The sequence below is a fragment of the Ammospiza caudacuta genome, chromosome 19, assembly GCF_027887145.1.
Source record: "Ammospiza caudacuta isolate bAmmCau1 chromosome 19, bAmmCau1.pri, whole genome shotgun sequence".
Lineage (NCBI taxonomy): Eukaryota > Metazoa > Chordata > Aves > Passeriformes > Passerellidae > Ammospiza > Ammospiza caudacuta.
In genome coordinates, this window is record NC_080611.1 from 12,758,113 (window position 1) to 12,774,169 (window position 16,057).

A 16,057-nucleotide genomic window follows, 5' to 3' on the forward strand; every position below is an offset into this window, starting at 1 on the left:
GCTGCGGCGCGGCGCGGCGGGCGCGCGAGGCTCTGCGGGGCGGGCGTCACTTCCGGCGGGACCGGGAGCAGGAGCGGGACCGGGAGCGGGACATGCGGGTGCGCGTGCGGAGCTGGCACGGAGTCGCGTCCTGGCTGTGGGTGGCCAACGACGAGAACTGCGGCATCTGCCGGATGGCCTTCAACGGCTGCTGCCCCGACTGTGAGTGCGGCACCGGCACCGGAACCGGGCGCTGCGCGCCGGCCGGGGCTGACAGTGTGTCCGTGCCGCAGGTAAGGTTCCCGGAGACGACTGCCCGTTGGTGTGGGGGCAGTGCTCGCACTGCTTCCACATGCACTGCATCCTCAAGTGGCTGAACTCGCAGCAGGTGCAGCAGCACTGCCCCATGTGCCGCCAGGAGTGGAAGTTCCGCGAGTGACGGCGGCACCGGGCACCGGGCACGGCCGTGACCCGCCCGGCCCGGCCCGCCCAATAAACGTGCGACGCCAGTCCGTGTCCGTGTCTGTGTGCGGTGTCCCGGGCTCGGTGCTCGGAGCGGGGCCGGGCAGTGACTCCGCCGGGCGCCCCGCGGGCTCCGCCGCCCCGGGAAGCGGAGCGGCGCCGCTGCGGCGGGGCGGGCGAGGCGGGACCCCCGCCCGGGTGCCGCTGCTCGCGCTGCGCCGCCCCGCCCAGCCCCGTTCCTGCGGGCGGCCCGGTGGGCAGGAGCTCGGGGCGCTCTCGGCCCGTGCCGCTCTCAGCTCCGACACCGGCGGCTCTGCCCAGCTCGGCCCGCTGCCCCGGGGCTCCGCACCGCGGTGAGGAACGGGGCCGCCCGGGGCCTGACTGCCCCGGTACCCCGGGGAGTGAGCGGGGCCTGAGCGGGGCTGGGGGCCCTGGGGTGACAATAAACGTGCTCGGGATGGCTCCGTCTGTCTGTCTGCCCTTGCCGGGGAGGGGGAGCCCGCCCAGACCTGGGAGCTCCAGATGCCAGCCCTGCCTGGCTGCAGTGCCCATCCCGGACACGGTGCCAGCCCTGCCTGGCCCACATGGGTACCGTGCTCATTAGCAGAGAAGCCAAGGAGTGTCCCCAGTGTCCCCAGTGCCCCTGGCTGCAGCTCTGACACACGTGGAGCTGCCCTGCTGTGCCAGGCAGAGCCCAGGAAGGGCCAGCAGGGTGAGTGGTGGCTGCCCTGGGGCTGAGCAGCCCCCGTGCCATGGAGCCTCGGGGAGTATGGGGCTCCCTCTCAGGAGCAGGGCACGTGTGCCCCGTGCCCCTTTCGCTTCAGCCCCAAAAACACCAATGCACAACTCGTCAACATTTTATTAATGGTCAGCAACCAAAGTTTACAAGAGAGAGGACACCAGACACAGCCTGGCAGGACCATCTGGCACAGTGCAATGAGCTGCTCAGGATCCCCAGCCCAGGATCCTGGAATGTGAGAGGCAGAGGGGGCTCACAGCTCAGGACCCATCTCGCAGGCTGCACCTGCCCTCGGAGGCAGCACGCTGCATGTCAGCCATCGGGAGACACCCCCAAAGCTGCCCCTGGCCAGGCCCTGCCCTCAGCTACTCCATCAGCACAGCCCACACGAGGCACTGGGTCCTGCTGCCTTGCAAGGGACAGCCTTTGGGGACAGGATCCCTGTGCCTCGTGGGCAGAAATGCCTGACCCGGCTCCACCTGCCCCTGAGCAGCTGCACCTGCAGCAAAGGAACTGCCCAGGGCAGCTCTGGGTGTGGGCAGGGGCAGGGGCTGAGCAGAGGCAGCACAGCGGGGCCGGCACCGCCGCTGGCTCCTGAGCAGAGCTGCAGGGGAAGCCCAGGAGCCCCGTCCTGCTCCCAGGCTGCTCCCAGGGCCTGTGCAGCCACCTGCCCTGCCCAGGGCTGCTCCTGCCCAGGGCTGCTCCTGCCCAGGGCTGCTCCTGCCCAGGGCTGCTCCGCACTGCTGAGCCCGGGCTGGCGGGGCAGGGGCGCGGCAGCTCCTCCACCTCCCTCCGACTAAGAGCCAGAAATGGCACAGGGTAAAAGCACATCAACGTGTTAAAACATTAGTTATAATTAAAACCTTTTTGTTTTGTCAAATCTCCTCCTGGGAAAAGGGACAGGGACTGATTAACGGAGATAAAACTAGGCAACGGAATCCCAACTCGTTATGTCTGCGTAATTAGTGCAGGAGGAGCTAGGGCAGCACATCCTGCGTGCCAGCAGGGCTGCCCCCTTTCAGGGCTCCTTTCCTACAGAGCAGCTGCTCTCGCAGAGGGTGAAGCTGCAGCTCTCGGTGGTTCACACACGCCCCTCTGCAGCCTAGTGCTTCTCCTGCTCCAGCCTCCTCATGGCCTCCAGCACAGCCAGCTCTTTGGCTTCTTTCTTCTGGTTGCGAGCTTCAAACTCCAGCCTGCAAGTACCACACAGTGCCCTGAGGTTCTCATTCACCCACGCTGCCTGTAGACAAAAGCCCCTGGAGCAGGGCAGCGTTGCCTTCTGTGCTGCTTGGTTCTGAGAGCCCTTCAGAAACCCCCCAGGACCCCCAGAGCCTCCCATGGCTGCTGCCAGCCCTCTGCAGTCCTGCACTCCCACACTGGTCACACTGACTTCCTTCTCCCTCTGTGGAAGCTGCTATTCCATTCTTGGGCTGTTCTGGGTGATGTAACACCAAAATCAAATTTATCACAGATGTGAGCCAAGGTGCTGAAAGAAGGACTCGGGCCTAAAAAGACCAAAAGCAACATGCCCTTTCCCCTGGGATACAGCAAGGGAAATTTATCATTAAAGGAGAAAACCAATAAATGTGCAGTGCAGCACGTTCTGACACAGCAGAGTTCAGCTGTTCCCTTCCCTGTACAGATTGATGCAATCACATTTACAGCCTGCCCAAGCCATGACAGAGGAAGGAAGCCAAGTTTGCTGCTCTGTGCCTTCAGACAACACCTTCTCTCCCTGTTTGGTCCCATCCATCAGTCCCCAGACACTCTGGAGGGAACAGTATGTGACAGAACCAGGAGACAAAGAAATCCAACCTGTTCTTGATGATTCTTTGCACAATTAGATCTGTGGTGAGATTGCTGCCACTGTCCACCAGCTGGAAAATGCCACGTCGCTTTGGTTCCTGCAGAGAGACACAGACAGGGCTGTGAAAACCCTGGGAGTGCAGCCCAGCTGAGCTGAGCCGTGGCACAGGCAGGATGCACAGTGACCTCCTCGCCGGCACAGCAAACACTCGCTGAAAGCAAAGCTCCACATACACAGGAGCTGCCCAGCACAGGATTTCTCCCTCTGCCACGAAGGCATCAGGAACAGGCAGAGCAAAGCAGTGCTTGGAGAGTGCAGCTGCTGGGAGTGTTTTACTGACTGCTCCATGATGCTGCCCTCGGGCGTGGATGAAAAGCTGCCAAAGCCTCCTCTGCAGTACCTTCTCAGTCCAGGAGCACAACCAGTCCAGAGCCAGGCCCTGGCCATCAAATGCTGACAAAGCAAGTGGCACTTTACCTCATATGGATCAGAACCGTCCTTGTCCGGCACCACCTCAGTCATCCCATGGCAAACAAGCGTCACCTGGAGGAGGACACAAAAGTCACTCACAAGATCCAGAGGATGCCAGGGACATTTCCTGCCACTACTCCCACTGAGCACAGCCTGGAGACCCTCGTGCATGCACAGCCTGAGTCCCAGTGTGAGCAGGACCCTCCCTCTTGCCCCCCTGTGCTGTCCTGCACCACTTCAGCTCCCCATACATCTCCATGTCCATCCCTGTGCAAGGACTCACCCTGAAGTGATCCAGCAGATCAGCAGTGACAGCGTAGGGAGCTCCAATCACCACCTCTGAGACATACTGAAAAAGGAACCAGGTAGAGTTTTTAAATTTAACAAAAACCATCAAAGAAAAACCCAAAACCCAATCCCAAGCCAGAAGCCAGCTGCTTCTTAAAGAGACCCGAGCAGTCACCTGGCTACAGAAGTTCAAATAAGGGAACAGAGAAGTGGGTTCAGCAGTAACTGCTTGTCACACCACAGCTTTTTGTTCCTCTACAGAATGTCCTTTCTGTGCCTATAGAGCAAATCCAAAAGTTAATTGCTCCAGGCACACATTTCTGGGGTTCCCCACGATTTTGCCTCAGGCATTTTCTCCCCTGCTGCAGGGAGCAGCGTTTTCTGTCTGACCACACAGCTCCCTCTGTGGAGTCCAGCCTTGCCACTGCCAGCAGAGCAGCTGGATGGGGCACAGCTTGGATCAGCCAGGATGGCACAGGAGCCCAGCAGAGCCTCCCAAGAGGACCAGCACCTCTGGCAGCCTCAAGTGATTCATCTTGTCTGTGTTCTCAGGGCACACCAAGGAGCTCGTGCAAGGTCACTGAGCACAGGTGCCCACCAGCAGGCCCTGGGCAGCCCTCAGAGTGCAGAGACACCACTCACCCTGCAGGCCAGGACGCTGAGGGTTCGCTCGTGGATGTTCATGATGGGATAGTTCTTCCCTTTGTAGCGATTCACCTCCTAGGGCAGAGCACCAGGCAAGTCAGAGGGAGACAGAGCAACTCCCTTCCCTCCTCCCTGTCCCAAAACAACATCCCTGTCCTGTATGTGGGAGCACAGGCTGCCTGGCTCAGAGAACAGGCCCAGCTGCTCTGCCCTGGGACAGTTCCACACGGACCTGATCGAAATGCAGCCCAGCAATGATGTAGGGCTTCTCTGCCAACTGGTGAACCTTCTCCAGGAAATCCACGTGGCCAACATCTGCAGATCAGTTTAAGGAATTGAAGCTCACGTGGAAAACAGAGGAAGGAAGACAGAAATAGAATCACCCAAAAACGACAGCGGGAGTCAGGAATCCCTAGGATTTTATTCTTGCACTCTTATTGCCTATTTCCAAGAACAGCTGCTGCCTCCCTCCTCAGGTTCCACTGGTTCTAGGCAAAAGCCAGAGACTTTTTCAGCTCCAACTTACATGGACTCAGCTTTGCCTCTATCCAGAATTTCTGCTTGTTCGGATGTTCTGGCACAAAGGCTCAAAGCCTGCCCCAGGAACAGCGTGTCAGCTCCAGGTGCTGTGGCAGCCAGTCTGCACCACAATCACTGGAGTGCTGAGAATATCCATCTATCTGCCTTCCTGAAATCCAACAGCCACAGATTGCTCCACACAGGAGCTACAGCCTCTTTCTCAGCATGCTGTGACTAAGACACTGCCAGGAAGAACTCACTCCTGACTCCTCCCTCACACACAGCTACAGAAAAGGAAGAAGAACGAGGCAAATACGCAGTGTGGTGCCTCCCAACATGGGAACATCAGCCAAAGAGCCCTGGTGCAGCCCTGGAGAGTGAAGGATACGGAACAGGTCGAAGGCTCCAGCCACGTAGATGATGGTGTCTCCTGGCTGGGGCTCCTTCCCTGATGCAAACTGGATGATCTTCTGGGATGTCTGCAGGAACTGCGAGACACCAGTCCAGGGACTGTGACCCTTGGGCCCCTGTGGAAACATACACCAGACACAGCTTCTTTTCAGGCTCTGGGAGGCGCCTGGGACAACACACAGTGCTGGGCAATCTGCTCATCTGAATTTGCTGCCTCGGACTCTCTACATTCCTGGCATCGAGTGTTCAGACAGTTTCACAAAAGCCCTTTATGCCCTGTCTAAATCATCACCTCAGCAGACAGCTCAGGAGATGCCAAGAGGAAAGCTCAGGAAGGAGGAAGACAACAGGGCAGGTTTGAATTTCCAGGAGAAGCAAGACAACACCGACCGAGCTACGCTCTGGCAGCCCCAGGGCGCCTGCCTGGCCCTCAGCTCTGAGACAGAGCTCGGTCCCCACCGCGTGGCAGCTCTGCAAGCGGCCACTGTCACCTGCTCTGCCACCCAAAGCTGCTCCATGGCACTTGGCAGGACACCCACGCTGCAGCTGAGGCCAGAGCAGGCCCTGCAAAGGGCAGCACGCAGACAGCTCAGCTGTCAGGGTCACCCAGGGTACCCAGTGCCCTGAGCCATCCTACCCAGATCCAAGCCCCAGCAAACAGCCATGCTAGAGCAATATGCCTCAAAACACCTACTCAAAACCCCCAAAACAGTGAGCAACTAAGGAAGATGCAGACAAGTCAGCAAATCCCCTGTGAGTAAAAAAGAGTTGCTCGAGCTGCTGGTGCAGCTCATTCAGCAGGGACAATGTGGCTGGAAATGAACAGGGCTGGCTCCTTAGGAGCAGTGTGAGCCCCAGGCTGGCCCTGGCAGCTGGAGCACCGAGAGGCCTGTGCTGCCCTGGAGCTCTGCAGCAGCGTGGCCACACCTGCTGTGCCCACACCCAACACAGCACCTGCATGACGTGAGCACTGAGAGGAGCAGCCAGAGGCTGTCCCAGGCTGGAGCCACGGGCACTTGGGAAGTGGCAGGAAGGAACTGACAAGCAAGGAAGGAGCCCAGCAGAGGCTCAGGGGGCACAGCAGCCCTGCGGTCCCCCTCAAGGACAGCTCATGCTGCCCTGTGCCACAGCTGCCCATCACACCCACTGTCCGTGGGGACACGGACGCTCACTGAGACATTGCTGCTACACGTGGGAGGACAAACAAGCCTGCAACAGGCCAGAAAGCACACTGGGAATCCTTCTCAGGCAGGACAACAACCAGACGTCCACGACCAGAACTCACATTACCTTCCCAAAGTTGTCAGTGTGCTTCCGATAGTCTAGGTCCTCATCCTGAAGGGAGATAAAGAGTCAAAATGTTTAAGCACTTGCACAGCTCATCCAACCAAGATATGCTTGTGTGTGGGAAGTGCTGGGAAGGCCAGGCTCAAACGCACACCAGGGATCCTGTCACTGAATGCTGCCAAACTAGTTAATACCTAACCAGAGTCCTGTCCCAGCATGAGTCACAGGAAATGTGTCCTTATCTGATCCCAGCTTGGCACGGCCAGCAAAGGTGGCTCTTGCCCAACCTGCAGCCCCAAGAGTGCTGCACAGCTGCATGCTCCCTCGGCCCAGCAAGCCCCTGACAGGACAGCATCCCTTTTCCTGCCAAAGACCCTCACGAGAGGCAGGCTCAGGCACCTGCAGCAGCCAGCAGCACCGGGCAGATCTCGCTGTCAACTCCTGTGCTACAGCTAAGCCAATTTAACAGCTCAGCACAACAAAACATGTCCCTCTGTCCCTCAATTCGCCTGTGGGTCACTTGTTGCTGCAGTTACCCAGGCGATTCTGTTCCCCGATTCCTTCATTACTCAGTAAATTCAACTCATTACCTGACATAAAACCATTGACTTTACTTTTTCCTGGCTAGGTTAGCTCCCAGCCAGAGAGAGCTGAGGAGACTCAAGAAAGGTCTGATTAGACTAGAGACAACAGAAGGCAGAAGCATGAAGCTCAGTGGAAAGGGAGAGGAGTTTCTAACTCTGGCAGCACCTGGCTGACAGATCCACGTGCCTGCACTGTGTTGTTTCACCCTGGCAGGAGTCATGGGCTTGCTGCAGCTCCCCTAACGTTCCGAGGCCCACCCTGATCATGAGGCACCAGAGTGTGTCCCATCACAGTGCCATCTCAGGCGCGCTGAAGCAAACATGAGCAGGTTGTTTTGCTGCCCCTGCCCGTTCTCCAGGCAGGAGCCAGGCCCAGGAGCTCTACCCTCCACTCTGCTCCGTGTGGGGCAGCAGAGGGAAGAACTGCTCGTGCCCTGTGCCCCACCTCCCCCCAAGCCCCCTGACTCACTATGTTGCTGTGGTGAGCCTTGGTCATGAGCAACATGCGGCCAACAAGGTCAGTGGTGGACACGCCCTGGGTGCGCTTGCATTCCCTGCAGAGACAAGCAAAGGATGAGGCAGGAGCAAAGGCTCTGTCCTCCCACCACTGCCACAGGGCACCTGTGACACCTGATAAACCCAAACCAGGGGCTGGCCTCCTCAGCCTTCCTTCTCAAGAACGGCATTTATCTGCTGAGCCTCGGCATCGCCCTCCGGCCGCAGCCACTGCTCGCGTGAACGCCTCCCTCACCCAGGCTGCCCTCCAGCCAGCTCTCAGGGAGGCTTTAAAGCCAGAGCCAGCCCTGCCAGGAACCAGACAGCCCCACTGGGCAGGAACGGCTGCCCCCCTTCCCTGAAGCCAAAATGCTCGCAGCAATGGAAGCTCTGACACACAGCCAAATTCAGGTGTGACCTGAAGAATGGTATGTTTCATCTGACTTTCCTTCAAGGCACAAAGTCTAACCCTACCCAGAAACTCTGCCCAAAACAAGATAAACAGGTAAGCAAGAGGTTACCTGTATCGCCCTGCTGTCTTTACTTCCTCATAGGTGTCCTTGCCATCGATAGTTAAGGTGATGTCATCTGCAGAGAGAGAAAAGCCTCAGAACTGGACACAAGCTCTCCTGCACAAAAGCAGCAGCTGTGCCAGTCCCACACACCTACAACTCTGCAATCCAAATCCCTGTGCCTCCACAGGGGACACGTCCTGTGCCCCACAAAGATGTCAGGGAAGTGACAACTGTGACGACTGTGTCTGTGGAGACAGGGACATTCCTGGACATTAACACCATCACCCATCTGGGGCACTGCTGGGTGCCCTGCAGCAGCAGGCACAGCCGACTATTGTCTGAATGACAATAAACAAGCACTATCTGTATCAATGTTAAAAATGAACATTTTAGCTATTCTGGGACTGGTTTTAACCCTTGGCTCATGTTACAAGTTTTCAGTCAATGAAACAGTTAATCCAGTGGAAAGTTCTTCCTCTCAGTGGCTGCACTCCCACAGTGACATCCAGGACCCTTCCACAGAGGCCATTCTGGCTCATCTCTGGCTCACGGCTCCCAACTCCCCCTGCAGAAACACCTCTCACACTTTTGGTGATGGTGCAAAGCCTTCACAAGCAAAAGCTAAGCTGGTTTCCCTTTGCCAAAGGAGCCAGTGGGCAGCCCTGAGTGTGCCCACACAGAGGGTGCCTCAGTCCTGCTCCGCTCCCCAAAACCCCACAGCCTCCCCTCAGAGCACAGCCTGGCGTGCCAGGAGGGCACACACAGCCGGGCACACACTGCCAGGAGGGCACACACTGCCAGGAGGGCACACACTGCCAGGAGGGCACACACAGCCGGGCACACACTGCCAGGAGGGCACACACTGCCAGGAGGGCACACACAGCCGGGCAGGGCACACACAGCCGGGCAGGGCACACACAGCTGGGCAGGGCACACACTGCCAGGAGGGCACACACAGCCGGGCACACACTGCCAGGAGGGCACACACAGCTGGGCAGGGCACACACTGCCAGGAGGGCACACACAGCCAGGAGGGCACACACTGCCAGGAGGGCACACACTGCCGGGCAGGGCACACACTGCCAGGAGGGCACACACAGCCGGGCAGGGCACACACTGCCAGGAGGGCACACACTGCCAGGAGGGCACACACAGCCGGGCAGGGCACACACAGCCAGGAGGGCACACACAGCCGGGCAGGGCACACACTGCCAGGAGGGCACACACAGCCGGGCAGGGCACACACTGCCAGGAGGGCACACACTGCCAGGAGGGCACACACAGCCGGGCAGGGCACACACAGCTGGGCAGGGCACACACAGCCAGGCACACACAGCCGGGCACACAGAGCCAGGAGGGCACACACAGCAGGGCTGCTGTCACCACCTCAGGTAAGCGCAGCTATTTCCACACTCAGCCTTTGCACAAACACAGCCTGGCCAAGCTGCCGGGGCAGGGTGCTGCTCGGAGAGCACGGGGTGATTGCGACAGGTCAGTGAGTGGCACAGGGGACGAATGCAAGCAGCTGGAGCAGGGCCACGGGCACTCCTGTGCTGCCACAACCCCTCAGCACCCCTGCAGGGATCACGTACACCAGACACCCTCAGGGCAGGCAATGAAGGTAATGAGGAATTTGATAACCACTCCATCCACGTGAAAAAAGAATATTTATCTTCTAAAGATGAGGGATTTATTTACACTTTGTGAAATACTTGGCTTATCAACAGCAGGTGGCTGGGATCAGATGAGAGATACACGAAATGAGTGCAAAGACTACTCCTGGTCAAAGTAACAAAATTGCTTCAGAGGGGCAGGGAAGAAGGGCTGAGGCTTAATGAACATTGGCAGCAGCCCAGGAAGGGACAGAGTCCCAGAGCAAGAACGTTTCCTCAGAACACTGGTGCTCTTTAGCAACGGTACACCCAAAAGTGTTCACACTAAGAACTAGGTCTCTGGCCACGCAGTCAGCTGAGCCACTGAACAGCTTATCAGCTGGATAAAGAGAGAAGCTTTTCAGATCTAACCTTGTCCCAGGATAAGTAGAAATAAACATGGTTGTATTTCTGCATGCTTTCCTTTTCAATAGTGTTTTTCACACTTAAGTTTTGTAAATGGCTTTCCCCTTTACACAAATTTCTGCTGGTGCTAAGGGCAACCTCGGGATAATTTTAAATGACACATTTCACCTTTGTAAGTTAAAACCAAGGGCCCAGGCCACTCTTGAGGTTCTGAGCACACCGATGTTTCTCCAGACCACAAGACCAGAAGCAGCTGTGCTGCCCAGTGCAGGCGTTGAGAAGGCAGAGCTGTGCAGGTAGCCCTGCCCCTGCAGGTTTGCAGCAGGGCACCTGGAGCACACCTGGAGCACACCTGGAGCCCAGGTCAGCACAGCCACTGCCCCATCCCCACTCACCCCCATGCACGCAAAAGTCACAGCTGTACTTGTCCAGGGTTTCCAGTGTGGTGACATAAGGAGCTCCAGGAGCAATCTCATCCACCCACTTGATGGCCTGCACCATTTTGTACCTCTCCTCCTGTGTAAAGACGGGGGGACCCTTGTGCTTGGCAATCTCCTCTGGGGGAGAAACAAAATTCCAGTTAGAAGCACGTCCTGCAGCTCCAGTGACTCTCAGCCACTGCCCCTCTCGTTTCATGGGCAGGTGAACTTCACTGCAGGCTTATGCTCAGATTTGGATCAGTCTGTGGTAGCAAAGGAAGCCCCAGATAGATCAGAAAATATTTTGATTCGGTTGCATTTCCTAAACATTTAACAAGGGCCCTGGAATTCACTCAGAGGGCAAAATGTCTCAGTGCCTCCCTGTACCCAGATACTTCTTCCTGAAGGGATGAGAAGGGGCTCATAGCATCCCCCCAGGAGAAATTTCCCTCTTAAACAGTAACTTCATACTACCCCTGGTTCATACTGGAAATTCTGCATCCACAAACCCATTTAAAATATATCTCGACATGCCAGAACTTGTTTCTGACACTTAACTTCCAGATTGCCTTGAAAAGAGTTTTCTTCAAAAGGTAATTTGTTTTGAAACGTAAATTCTGCACCTCCTACCAGCAAAAGCAGACTGATTTTTGGCTGTTTCAACTGTTTTTATAGCACAGAAGGCAGATTAACCCTCGGAGCCTGCAAGACCTGACCCACCTAATCCTCAGTCCAAAAGTATGACAGGGTAACTCCACTCCCAGAGAAGGGACATCTTTCTCTTGGAGGCTACTGATGCTGGAGCAGATGCAGGATGAAGCCTGACCCTATCAGGAGCTCTTGGGGCTAATGCTGCTGGGCAATCTGAGGGGCTGCGCGGGAGGAGTGCTGGTAGAACCTCTTACCATCGGTGTGGACCCCAACGATCAGGTAATCGCCCATGGCCCGTGCCTGGCGCAGCTGGTTCGAGTGGCCGTAGTGCACCATGTCGTAGCTGCAAAGAGAAGGGCCGGCTCAGCCGGGCAGCTGCGGGCGATCCGCCCCAGCCTCGGGGCTGCCCCGGTCCCCGCGGGAGCCCCCGGTGCTCCAGGGCCGCTCCCTCCGTGCACCTGCCCGGCAGGGCTGGCCGGCCCCGGGGCCGTTAAGCGGCCGAACGAAGGGGCGCTGCCGGCCCGGCCGGTTCGTGCCCAGGCCCGTTCGCCGCCGCTCGCCCGGCACGGAGAGCGCCGCGGAGCCGCGACCCGGCCCGTCCCGCCGCGCTGACAGAGGAGGCGGAGGCACCGGCGTAGCCAACACGGTTTATTTCCGCGGCGCCGCGACACGGCCCGGCCCGGCCCGCCCCGCCAGCACTCACCATCCATCGCACCAGACGCGCACGGGCCGGTGGCCGCCGCCGCCCGCCGCGGCCCCACCGCCGCCCGCCGCCCCGTTGCGCAGCATGGCCGCGCTGTCACCGGCGCCCGCCCCGCCCCGCGCTCAGCGGCTCTTCCTGCGCCGGCCGCCCTTGGCGCAGCCGCGGCCGAGCCACCCCCCGGGCCGCCCGACCGCCGCCTCCGCCCGCTCCCGGGGCTGCTCTTGCTCGCGGGGCTCCTCCCGCTCCCGGGGCGGCGCCACGGCTTTCCGCGAGTGCGTGCCCTCCTCGCCGGGGCGCAGCGGCTCGGCCAGCGCGAAGATCGGGTCCCGCGCCCTGCGGGAGGAAGCGCAGAGGGCGGCGGTGGGCGCTGCGGCGGCCCCGGGCCGGGCTCCCGCCGCGCACGGCCCGCGCCGCTCACCGGTCGTAGCGCGGGATTTCCAGCCCCAGCTCCGCCATCAGCAGCCGCATCACGTCGTCGCAGCGGCCGTGCAGCTTCAGCGCGGCCAGGTCGTCCTTCGGGGTCCACTGCGAGCGAGAGCAGAGCCGGCTGCAGGCGGCTCCCCGCGGCAGGACCGGGGGCTCCGGGCCCCGCACGCCCGCGGCCCCTCGGCTCACCAACCCAGCGGCGAGGGCTCTGTCTCACCTGCAGGTTCACAATATACAGCTTGGGCCTCCGTATGGGGGGCTTGCTCATGCACCACAGCCGCGGGTATTTTTTCAAAACCTGCCACAAAGCACAGCGGATCAGCACAGCCACAGGCACACGCAGCCGTGAACTGTATCAGCGAGAGGAAAAGGAATGTATTACCAGGAGGGGAAAGAGGGAGGAAGAGAGACTATCACAGATGTTGGGCGAATCCTGACACCAGAGTTTACAGTTGTCTGTTTGGGAGGAGACTGCTCAGCACCAAGGTGTATCACCAAGAGGGAATGCTGCTAACAATCTTCACCGAGTCTCTAAAGTTACCTTTAAGCTGGAACCCAGACAAAGAATCACATCTGCTTTGCTCGCAGCTTCTGTTGCTGCTTCCCAGTTCAGGGGCTGTCTCAATGTCCCCTTCTCCCCAAAGTGGACGATTGTATCTCTCAACTGTGCCCCACACTTGTGGCACATCCTGCCCGTGTGGTGCCTGTGCAGGGCCGTGCGCTCCGTCACATCAAACACTCGCACGTACTCTCTGTTGGGCGTGCAGGACGTGCAGACCTGGCGCAGGACGAAAGCAGAAACCCCGTCACACCATCAGCATCACACCCACTCCAAGCCAGGAGCAAGCCTCTTCTCTTGGAAGAAAAGCATTTTTTGGGGACAACGCAGAAGTTGTAGACAGAAGCATCAGGGATCAGATGCTAACTTGGGAAACCTCAAGGTTTTTTTGAAAACCAGCCACAGGCAGCCTTTGGCTACATGCTGGGAGGGATTTCAGAGAAGGGCTGAGGAAGAGGTGTCAGAATCAAAAGGTTCCAGTATGTACACAGGAAGAGCTACAGAGCCGTGTTTGGCACTTCCTAGGCAGTTCACCCCAAACCCAAGGGTCTGAAGGCAGGAACTGCACACAGGCCAAGCCCTTGTACTGATTCCTTCTGAGCTAGTGGCAGATCAAGAGTTTACATTCTCTTTTTGTGAGGCCACTTAACGTTGACTCTTCCTGCTCTGGCCACTCACCTCTATGTACATGTTCCCGTGCAGCTCAGATATTGCAGCTCGGGGCAGCCCGCTCCGCAGGTGCAGCCCGTCACAGTTCTGAGACACCACGTGCTGCACCTTGGAGGGAACACAACACTGAGCTCCTGCAAACCACACAGGGATCCCTCCAAGCAGTGATGCACGTGTCCCAAACCACACCAACAGCCTGTACATCAGGGCAGGACCCACAGGGGAAGAGCCTGGTGAACAGACCTTTGTGAAAGCTAAATAGAAACCTCCTCCTGCTAAAATGAACATTTTTAGGGCTGGCTGATTTGTGACCAGCTCCCCAGACCAGCCTCACCAGGGACAAATACGACATGTTAAAGAAAAGGCACTGGGGAAAACTGCCAGAGCCAGAGCCTCCAGCTGACTGAGGAAGGCTTGGACATGTTTTCCTACATGGATACGCAGCCACTTGAGCCAAAAATGCAGTGAGGCAATATTCTCTGACTATTCCCTGCTGGGTTTATAATTTTTAGGCAGAGGAACACAAGTGAGGTGAGGTAAAAATATCTTACCAGGTTGTGCTTGTGCAGAGAGGCAATGCTCATATGGGTGAGTGTGGGCTCTGCCTCACTCAGGTCTGCAGCCCTGATAAGAAGCAAGGGGGGGAAAAAAAGTTGGAATTGCCATTAACCTCTTCCAGTGTCAGCTTTCAGGGAATTTGGCTCCTCACCTGATGGTCCTGCCCTTCTGCAGCAGGGTCCAAATGCCATTGGGGCCTCTGTAGTCTGGGATCGAAGCTGCCTGTCACAGAGAGAACAGCAGGGCTGACGGGGGGGGCAGGCACAGCTCCTGTGCACAGCCACAGCCAGCCCAGGACAACTAGACACAGGCAGCCAACACAAAGTCCAGCCATCACTGCTTTTTCATTCACTCCCAGTTTTCCAGCATAGCTGTTCCTGAACACAGGGAAACCTCTTGATCTGTTTTCTCTCTCTCTTCTACGTTTCAGCTCTCATTATTACTTCTAGTGTAAGCTTTCTCCAATTTTATGATTATGGAATCCCTCCAGAACTCTTTTTCATCCTTGGTACTTCCCGCTTTGCTACACAGCACTCCATTCTTGAGCCTTCTGTTATTTTGCCTAGATTCTATTCTGGCCTGTCCCACTCAGCATCTCTGTGAGCATGCAGGTGACACGAGCACCCAGCCCCCTGCCCTGAGTCAGGCTCCATTTCAGCAGAGAAGGGAGGGACAGAGTTCACACAAAGGGGGAGGTGACACATTAGAAGAGGTAGAACCAGACTGCTGCTTTGTCCCAGGCTACTGCCACAGAGCAATTCTCAAAGTGCTGTTTATAAATCCCAATAATCCCCAGCTGTCTCTGCATGTCAGATAACACATATAGCATTGCTGAGCTAACTGGTCTGAGGTTTTACACCAAGTCGTGGAAGAGACTCGAGTGAAGCCAGAGCAGTGTCCTCTGGCTCAGGCTGTGCCTGAGCAATCCTGCAGCCACAGGATCTCCGGGGCAGCAGGAATGCCCTGGGCTGCAGGACTCGTGGCTCAGGCGCTGTGCCGGCCCCAGAGCAGCCTGCAGGGCCGGGGCTGGCACGCACCGTGCTGATCCCAGCGCCCGTGTAGATGACGAGGTGCCTGGCGCCGCGCACGGCCACCGCCAGCTCTGCCACCTTCCTGCTCAGCTCCTCGGGCTCATCGCACACCTGCAAAACACACCCAGCAGGTCACACGGCTCGGGCCACGCAGGAAAAGCAGCACAGACACAGCATGAGCAGTCATTTCCAGATGAAAAGGACGTGGCATTGTTCGTGGGAGGATCACGGCAAAAAACCTCCTGGAGACCGGTAACTGAAGACACAGCCCCTCGGGAGACCGGTCCGCACAGCCAGAGGCGCCTGGAGCGCGGCTGACCGGAGACAAACACCGGCAGTGCCCCGAGGGCCGGCGGGCTGCCGGTACCGGGGCACGGCGGTTGTTCACCTGCTGCGGCTCTAGAGCTCGGCGGCAGCCAGCCCGGCAGCCTCCGCCGCGCCTCTCCGCGCCCGGGGCCGCTCCCCGCCATCCCCGGCGCGGCCTCCCCGTGCCCCCGCCGCCCACCTCCTCCTGCCGCCGCCGCAGCCGTTCGCGCCGCTTGCGGCGCCGCTCCAGCTCCCTGACGATGTCCTCGCTCTCGTTCAGCACCTGGCACTCCTCGGGGCTCCGCTCCGCCGGCGGCTTCCTCCAGATGCGGGACACCTGCCCGGTGCACACGCGTGGTCACGGCGGCCCGTAGCGGCGGGGTGGAGCGGGCCGGGCCGCGCCGTACCGTACCTGTCTCCGGCGGTCCCGCTGCTCCTCCTGCTGCAGGATCTCGGCGCGCGCCGCCGCTTTCCGCTCGGAGCGGCTGAGGCTGCCGCCCGCCGCCATGGCCCGG

At 58.7% G+C, this 16,057-nt stretch overlaps 2 protein-coding genes across 5 annotated transcripts; one reads left to right on the plus strand and one right to left on the minus strand.

Moving 5' to 3' along the window:
* The first annotated feature begins 49 nt into the window (after positions 1 to 49).
* ANAPC11 (anaphase promoting complex subunit 11) lies at positions 50 to 491 on the plus strand. Of its 2 annotated transcripts, none has more exons than XM_058817437.1 (2): positions 50 to 201; positions 273 to 491. In XM_058817437.1, exons 1-2 carry the CDS (start codon positions 93 to 95, stop codon positions 416 to 418), a joined length of 255 nt encoding a protein of 84 aa, XP_058673420.1. In that variant the 5' UTR covers positions 50 to 92; the 3' UTR covers positions 419 to 491. The 2 variants fall into 2 exon arrangements, with proteins under 2 accessions (XP_058673420.1, XP_058673421.1); XM_058817438.1 differs by having other exon boundaries at positions 70 to 272; positions 365 to 487.
* Positions 492 to 2,012: 1,521 nt separating this feature from the next.
* On the minus strand, positions 2,013 to 16,051 carry LOC131566302 (ethanolamine-phosphate cytidylyltransferase-like). Of its 3 annotated transcripts, XM_058817539.1 has the most exons (21): positions 15,955 to 16,051; positions 15,742 to 15,879; positions 15,243 to 15,347; positions 14,357 to 14,427; positions 14,199 to 14,271; positions 13,657 to 13,755; positions 12,961 to 13,197; positions 12,637 to 12,717; positions 12,412 to 12,518; positions 11,545 to 11,633; positions 10,616 to 10,777; positions 8,209 to 8,275; positions 7,662 to 7,746; positions 6,612 to 6,656; positions 5,299 to 5,437; positions 4,624 to 4,706; positions 4,389 to 4,466; positions 3,742 to 3,807; positions 3,465 to 3,530; positions 2,996 to 3,084; positions 2,013 to 2,373 (listed from the first exon to the last, which is right to left on the minus strand). In XM_058817539.1, the coding sequence occupies exons 1-21, from the start codon at positions 16,048 to 16,050 to the stop codon at positions 2,283 to 2,285; spliced, it is 2,067 nt and encodes a 688-aa protein (XP_058673522.1). In that variant the 5' UTR covers position 16,051; the 3' UTR covers positions 2,013 to 2,282. The 3 variants fall into 3 exon arrangements, with proteins under 3 accessions (XP_058673522.1, XP_058673524.1, XP_058673523.1); XM_058817541.1 differs by lacking the exons at positions 12,412 to 12,518; positions 12,637 to 12,717; positions 12,961 to 13,197; ... (4 more) ...; positions 15,742 to 15,879; positions 15,955 to 16,051 and adding an exon at positions 11,994 to 12,082; XM_058817540.1 differs by lacking the exons at positions 2,013 to 2,373; positions 2,996 to 3,084; positions 3,465 to 3,530; ... (7 more) ...; positions 10,616 to 10,777; positions 11,545 to 11,633 and adding an exon at positions 12,099 to 12,326.
* Between the last annotated feature and the right edge of the window lie 6 nt (positions 16,052 to 16,057).